The sequence below is a fragment of the Sander lucioperca genome, chromosome 7 (genome assembly GCF_008315115.2).
Source record: "Sander lucioperca isolate FBNREF2018 chromosome 7, SLUC_FBN_1.2, whole genome shotgun sequence".
Classification (NCBI taxonomy): domain Eukaryota; kingdom Metazoa; phylum Chordata; class Actinopteri; order Perciformes; family Percidae; genus Sander; species Sander lucioperca.
In genome coordinates this window covers 14,644,151-14,652,596 of record NC_050179.1, presented here as the reverse complement: position 1 = coordinate 14,652,596, position 8,446 = coordinate 14,644,151, and the positions used below count along the sequence as shown (strand labels likewise).

The following is an 8,446-nucleotide window of genomic DNA, read 5'->3' as shown; positions in this document are numbered from 1 at the left end:
GAGAGAGAGAGAGAGAGAGAGAGAGAGAGAGAGAGAGAGAGAGAGAGAGAGAGAGAGAGAGAGAGAGAGAGAGAGAGAGAGAGAGAGAGAGAGAGAGAGAGAGAGAGAGAGAGAGAGAGAGAGAGAGAGAGAGAGAGAGAGAGAAAAATGTATAGGAAACACTGGATATTCTCTGAAAACTGGTTCTGACAGTGAAAACAATTGATCTGACTGAACCACAAAAGCAGGAAGTGGTGCAAGCTAATGCTAATGTTTGAACAACTCAGTAAGGAAACGTTAGATTAGCTGTAATGTTACCTTAAAGTTAGAATTCAAACAGCAGGACAAACAGAATGCAAACCATCAACGTTAATAAAATAACTGAACAATGTTACCTCTCACATGGAAGACAAGAGTGTCCCATCACCCGTGGGAAATAAATTATGTCAGCAACAAGAAACACACAGACAGCACGCTGGTGCAGGCAGTGCAGGGGGTTGTTGCGAGCTTCTACGTCAAGTGCAGAGTGCAAAGGGATACGAACTGGTCACGTCCTCTCTGTTTAGATCAAAGTGATGTCGAGATAAACTGTTCACTGAGCAGAATGCATCAAACTTGCCCAAATAGGGAGTTTAGGTCTGCAACTAACTGATAAAACCGATAAATCTGCAGATTTTATTATCGATTTATTTTCTGGTCTAAAGACATCAGGAAGTTTCCGAGAGTCCAAAGCGATAGTCCTACCAACACTCCAAAACCAAAACAAATATTGAATTTACTAATGAGTCAAGCAAAAGCAACACATTCTCACATAGAAACTTAAAACATAAAATGATAATCAGTTTTACTTGCAAATGTACTTAACACGCTCTTATGAAAATAGCTTGTATATGACTAACATCAAATATTTACGCTTAAGGGGATCATAAGGAATCATTGGGATTATGATATATGATTTATAAAATGAAATTTAAATGGAAAAATCCTAAACCACACTTGGCAGCAGGGCTTACATTTTTGTAATGATGATATGAAGTAAACTTAGAGAATAGCCTAAATTAATAGAACAAACTTGGAATCATATTACCATACTTAAAATATCCCACAAAGTTAGGGGCACTTAAACCAGTTATTAGTTCAACAATTCATTTTTGAGTGAAGTTAAATGTATGTGTATGAGTCACTCCAAATTCTGGGGAGGATAAAGTTATGTTAACCCTCTGAAACCCAAGCCATTTTTGAGCATTTTGTTCTCCTGTCACATTATTACTCACTCATTTTTCACTATCTGCAAGTTTTGCATCTCAAATTAATATGGTTTGTTTACTTGTCTAAAATGTTTTTACTTACAATCTTAGATGGCTTAAAGTTGTGATAATGAATGATGCAAGTTCATTTTCATAATTTGTGCTTTTGTTTTTTCATGCAGCTCTACCGTGAATTCCACAGGATCACCAATCAAAATCTACCATTTTCCTTCTATGCTGCACTTGACAAATACACCCCTCAGCTGCTGAAGCTCTATAAAAAGAGGAAGACATGAAGTTTTGGTGAGAAGATGGAAGAAGTTTTGATGGCATTTGAGGAACAGGTAAACTATTTTTAAAGCATGAATGCATTACATTTATGTTGAATGTGAACAGAACAGCAGATCCTAATAGTCATGCCTTGTCTTTGTGCAACAGGACAAGAACAACATTACTGCAGCTAGGACAGCAGCCCTGGCCGGCCTACCACTGTACCTAAAGGAGGATTCGTCAGAGGTTTTCAAAACTTGCAAGGTACTTTTGTATTCTTCTTTTCCCGTTTCCATAGCCAAAATCACCATAAACCTGGTGGTTTTATTTTGAAATCCATTTTATTTTGTAAAGTACCCGGCCACCCTGGACATAAAGACAAATTTAACAGATTATCTGATCCCAAATTTGGAACACAAGTTAAAAGTAAAAAAAAAAAAAATAAACATCATAGACCTCCTACTCATTTCTTTTTGTATGTTGTTTGTGCTTTTCTAAACTCAAAGCTTCTACATTAAGTCCAGATCCTCAAATATCGATAGTTAAAAAAAAAAACTTTAAGATGATCAGTTTATCAGTAATTCTGAACTAAACATTGGTAAGTAAAGACCCAGATTAGAACTCTCCACTTTTTATATGGAAGGTTAAGAGGGTATGAATCCACTTAAATAATCTTGCATCTTTTGTCATAGGATCAAGTACAGTAAAACACCAAATTGTTGAAATAATACATGGAACTATGGCACAGCATCTTTTTGGTCAAGCTTACACCTTGGCCTTTTTTGACATTGCTTCTACCTGCATCTAAAACTGCAACTGAAACCAGTGGTGTAATGATGTTTTCTTTTACATCATTAGGCTTTTTGTAACTTAATGATTTAGTTACAGTTAAATTCACACACACTAAACATGTATCTCTTTTTCAGGATGATTTGGAGGCAATCCAGGAGAGAGCAGTGGCTCTTTTGGCAGCGCTCAATGAAGAGGAGGTGCCTGCAGGAATGCCCTTCGAAACTCACCATCAATCATCCTCGAAGATCAGGTTGTAATGACTCACAGATCTTGGACAGATTCACTGGTGATTTTGTTTGTCTCTCCATTTGAGCTATCTGGAGAAGCTAAGTGGCTTCTTTGAATTCATCCAGGTTGTCCTCTTAACCCTTGATGATGGGAGAAAGCAGCTTAAACCTAAGTTACAGGCCTTGAAATGAGCTAGAATAAAGGTGTCACCAGCTTCTGTTGTTAAAAGGGCAGCAGTAATCTGAAAATGATCCATTGGCTTGCATGCCAAAAACTTTTTGATTTTTGGGTTGAAACAGCCACTTGTCTACAACAACTGGGTCAACTGGGTTAGTTGGCTATTTCAGATGTAGTGAGAAACACAAGCACAAATGAATAGTGTTGTAATGCTTTCAGTTTAAAGGTATTTTTGTGCCAGTACAAAAATTATGTACCATTATTGAACAATCAATATTTGACATTTTTACACTACAGAGTGTTTAATGAGTCTAGCTGTGTGTACTGATGTCATAATCTTAGTATTAAAACTTACTTCACACATACAACAAATATACTGTCAAAAGTTTCTCTAAATTTCCTTTAACTGTTGTGAGGTTAATTTCTATTTCTTGTGTTGCCTCACAAATTACAAATTGTTAATTGGTACAACAACTTTGCCAGAACAGTGTAATACAGTTGTTTGAAACATTGTGAGATGGTGTACTGTCATCACTGAGCTAAAATAACTATGATTTTTTTGTTGAACAATCTTGAATTGCAACTTTTTGTTAATGGATATTTCAAACTTTGTAATTTGAAACATATTAGTACAGTATACAGTAGCACACTTGATGTGACATGAACAAACAATACAGTTACAAATAATTAAATAAAACAAATAAACTTGAACCCTATCAAATTATTTGTAACTGTAGATTGATAGATAGATAGATAGATAGATAGATAGATAGATAGATAGATAGATAGATAGATTTTTATTGATCCCAAAAAATCTGCACTGTTTCTGCATTAAATCATGGGAATAACAATATGCAACTCTTATTTTCATAGTTTTTCCAACATATACACTTTCTTACTTTTGAGAGCTGTGGACATTAAATTGTGTTAACATTGATATGTTATATATTTAGTCATGAGTAATCAGCATTCAACTAAATAAATAGTTTAAGTTGTGTCAGTCATGTGTGTTTCTATTATGTCAATGCAACTTAAAAGGTTTAAAGCAGCCATATTATGCTCATTTTCAGGTTCATAATTGTATTTTAAGGTTGTACCAGAATAGGTTTACGTGGTTTAATTTTCAAAAAACACCATATTTTTGTTGTACTGCACCACTCTCTCTCACTGCTGCAGCTCCTCTTTTCAGCTGGTCTCTGTTTTAGCTACAGAGTGAGACCTCTTTTTTTCTTCTTCTTCTTCTTCTGTACTATCTTTGATTGCACTCGCACATGTGCAGTAGCTCAGATGTAGATCATGTCAGCTAGCTAGCTCCATAGACAGTAAAAGAAAGGCTGTTTCTACAACTTCGGTCAGTTACAAGGCAGGATTAGCTGGGAGACTTCTAAATGAGGGCGCACATGTAAGTAGTTCGTGGTGAATTTGTGTGTTGTAGCAGTGCTTTGCTATTGAGAACGAGGTAGCATGCTAGCGTTAGCATTAGGGTTAGCATGCTAACGCTACGAGCTAATGGTTGCGGTTAGCCTGCTCGTTTCGGCTTGTGACGTAGAAAGCCGTGCCGATTTTGAACAGCTCACCCAGAGACTGAAGGCAGGACACAATCAGAAACCGTATCTCACTCTAAACAGCATGGGTGGATTTTTTTCAAAGTTTGTATGTGTGTGGAAGCACCAGAGACACAACATAACACCCCAAATCCCAGAAAAAGTGATTTTTTTCATAATATGGGCACTTTAAGGCAATCGGTTTCCTTAAATGAGTAGCCATAACAGAGTGTAAAGTTGTCACACCTGAAACGTTACAATTTGCTTAAGTGGAAATGAACTGAGTTAATAAAACTTAAGTGGTAATATTTGTGTAAAGAAGATGGATTTAAGTTTGTCTTACTTAAATTAGATAAAATAAATGAACATGGTTGTATTAAGTTTGGAGAAATACAACATTTGAGTGAAAAAGAATGTATAGGTTTAAGTTCAATTAACTGAATGGAATTGATACTAATAACTTTATTTACCTACGTTACCTTAACAATAAGTACTTGAGTTACTTAGACACAAATCAAATACTTCTTTATGCTTAAATTGTTTGAGTTAATAAACTTAAATGGTTCAAGGAAATTGGTTTCCTCAAAGAGCCAAAGCAACTGGCCAGATGTGATAATAAAAACATCTTACATAAAGACATAAAAACATAAACAAAGCATCTCAGGTCATAACAATACAACACTTTTATTGTGAATATATTATATTTACACAATAATCAACACCATATTATAAACGTTTTTCTTTTCTTTCATTTTCTCTTTTATACAGTAAATAGTATTAGTGTACAAATGTATACAAAATGTATTCAGGCTAGTCAAGTTCCACAAAAGAGTAATTCATGTACAGTATTAAAGCACAATCAGATATCAGAGGGGCACACACATGCCTGCACATAGACACGGGACCCCCTTGGTAAAACACAAGTTAACACGCGACTTTGATAGACAGGCATAACCTGAACACTCAACAAGGTCACCATGAAGGCGAGGTGGAGAGAACTCAACAAACTCAACAAACTTTTTAAAATAGCTAAAAAAAGAGGAAAAATTAAACACTTAAGTGTGATTTGTATGACTTATGGTAATGTAAGGCAATGCAAAATTACCACTGGTAGTAGTATATTCTCAAAGTTCTCTCCAACAGGCCCTAATGCTGACCATAGGCATAGACAGCGTTCAAACACAGAACAAGCTCATCCCATGACATTGCAGCGTTTCGACACTGAGCCCTCAGCGTCTGCTTCACAGCACTAAAACAAAGAGGAAACAAGCAAAAGGAGGAGAACAGCAAGAAGAAGAATACAAAGAAACAGTCATTTTGATTTGCTGATCTCATTCACAAGTCATCTTGGCGATCCAGAAAGGGAACAGAAACAGGACTAAAAGAGAGGTGTTGGAACGCAAAGCTCAAGTCTGGTTTAGGTTTGTTTTGACCATGGAGGAACATGATATTCCTCTACTACAATCAAAATCACTGGTTGTTTCTACTGATGTCTTGACCAAATAAATTAGAATAACTGCAGCAGTTTTGGCCTAATTCAAAACATATTACTACTACCCGCTCTGCTATACTGCAGAAAGTATTAGCATACACGCATACAGTACATGGTAAGAATACAACTCTGATTCATTGTTTCATTCAGATAACTACTATGTAGGCACTGGGAATTTGATGCATCAAATTGAAGACAACCAAAGCTGTCAGACCAAGTACAAACATATTTGAAATTGTAATATCCTAATAGATTTTGATTCACATGATGTCACTTATTTCTGAGCGAGGTATCTAAGCTATCCATCTAGCTATCTAGCTAATGTTGTAACTTTAATACTGGAGTACATCCACATGTGAGGAATCACTTAAAATAAACTAGCCTGAAGATTCTCTGTAGTAGGTTTGTATCTGTGGTCCTTGGTACTGTGTAAGCTTTGGTGTCAGAGTACTGGTGTTGTCTTTAGCTCTGTACTGAGCACATGCTGCTACAATACAACACCTAGCTTGTCATGTAATGCTAGTTGATTTTGAGTACAAAAGATTTAAATAGATAGGTACAGTACATTTAAAAAACATTTAAACAAAGGGGATATTCTTCTTAGTTGCACTGGTTGGCAAAAATAAACAATCATTACAGCATAATGATTCATACGCAATAAGTATAATAAGCAACAAACAATATCGACAACTACACAAATCAATGCTGTCAGTGAACATACAGTCTTTGAATGATATTTAGTTGGCATAGTGGGACTCTTCAACCTCCGCTTAATAAATCAGAGAAACAAATGAGGCAGAATTAAAGGGTTTGGTTAGCTCTTACTCTTGCACCATAAGAGAGTATAAAGGAGTATATCATGGAACTGAGTGCAGCTGAGCACAGTAAATGTGTCTCTATTTTTGAAGATGACAAGGAGGAAATGAATGAGCAACCTTTGGCACTGGAAAATGGAAATGCTCATACTGTCATCAGAAAACGAAATGTCTTGTTGCAAATACTTTGCATACAACCTGGATGGCATAACTGGAGTGTCTTCTGGCCTCTTGTTTGATGAGATGATGATCAGTGTGTAAGTGTATGAGTGTGTGTGTGTGTGTTTGTTTGTGTGTGTTTGTGTATGTGTGTGTGTGTCTATGTGTAGGGTCATGAGTGTTGTAAAGATGTGACAAGCCACAGCAGCAGTAGTTGGAGCCCAAGCATTGGCCAAAGACACGGGCTTAGGCAGGTCCCACCTCCACAGTCAGAATCATCCTCCTGTTGGACAAATCAGTTGTCAATCAATCGGATAAACTACATCCAGTAGCTCTACTACGACTACCACCATTATCGCTACTTTTGCTACTAACAATAATGAGCAGTTCATGATTGTATTGTATCTTATCCTATGGTATTCTATCATATCCTGTTGTGTTATATAATTTACCTAAGCCTACCTGTCATTTTAAGGCACAGTTCTACATTTTGAGGAAACATGCTTATTCACTTTCTTGCCAAGAGTTAGATGAGAAGATTGATATTGATCTAACTCTTGACAGGAAAGAAAATTAATTTAAATTTGAATCCTCTGCTGCAGTTATAGAGGTATTCAGGACCTCATTCTGCTATTCATATATGTGTGTGTATGTGCATGCCCCTGCCTATGACAGTGTGTGGCTTTTTTTTCGTATTTGATGGGAGTATTCAGGATATCCGTGCATGCCAAAGGCCTAGGGGAAGGAGGTGGGAGCCTTCTGTATTCAAAGGGCAGGAAAGCCACATGGAGCTTCCTCTGTTTACTCCAGTTACAAAATGGACTGGACTCAGACTGTCTTCCTATGAGGAGCTGAGCCAAAAGTAAAGGGACAGATGGAAAGAGGAAAAGGGACGCGGCCTACTTTTACTCTGTTCATCTACTTCCTCAGCCATTCCTCCCCTTGCCTTCGCTTCCAAGTACAGCCTCTCCACAATATAAACATGCAGGCACATGAATAAATGTCCCGTTATGTGTGTGATCTACGCCTTTAGAACACAATGAAAGGCTGAGTTCTCAAAGATATGGGAAATAATTTTTCCAAATATTTTGACGTCTTGTAAACTGTTCAAAGTTGGGTGGTGATGCAATGAGCTCACACAGGAGTTATCCACCTTCCTCCTTTGTTTTAATGATTTACCTCAAATGGTACAATACATGAACTTCCATCCAATCTCTGCAAGGGAATCTACTTACATGTAAACACATCTGCTACTGTATCAGGTCTAAATATTGCATTGCAATCCCTAAAACCCGAAGACTTCTCAGTTTGAGGCAAAATACATCAAAATGTACTTACATATTTGGTTGACAACGCATTTAACAGTGCTAAATAAAAGGATTATGGTTGCAGGTATATTTATACATAGTTTTGTGCTGCTATTATTGATTGGTGGTGGTGTAATGCTATATTAAATTGATGTAACACTTTTAATGTAACTGCCAAGATTCAATCTGCTCTCCATCCAAACTGAAAAAAACTAAAGAAAAACAAGAAGCCAAAGAAAAATGTAGCATTCTGTTAGGGATATAAGCATGCAACAAAGAAATGAATACCAGCTGCTTGTTATTACAGTGGGTTGTTCACTTAATTCTAGTGGGCCATTTCCATCTCAAATTATTTTAATGTGTATGAAAAAAATGGTAAAATGCATAGAAATAATGTGTAAATGTAAAAAAAATCGATGTGTTTGAGAGAGTTATT

At 36.5% G+C, this 8,446-nt stretch overlaps 1 protein-coding gene across 7 annotated transcripts in view; it reads right to left on the bottom strand.

Annotated features, from left to right (window-relative positions):
- Positions 1–4,897: 4,897 nt before the first annotated feature.
- Positions 4,898–8,446, bottom strand: part of LOC116045663 (voltage-dependent calcium channel subunit alpha-2/delta-1) — a 67,870-nt gene continuing 64,321 nt past the window's right edge. For 4 of the 7 annotated variants that reach the window (XM_031293445.1, XM_031293441.2, XM_031293446.2 and 1 more), the window contains one exon: positions 4,898–6,986. In XM_031293445.1, coding sequence (XP_031149305.1) covers positions 6,950–6,986 — 37 coding nt within the window. In that variant the 3' untranslated portion in view covers positions 4,898–6,949. The remainder of the gene's footprint in view (positions 6,987–8,446) is intronic. The other 3 variants (XM_031293443.2, XM_031293448.2, XM_031293449.2) reach the window with 1 other exon arrangement.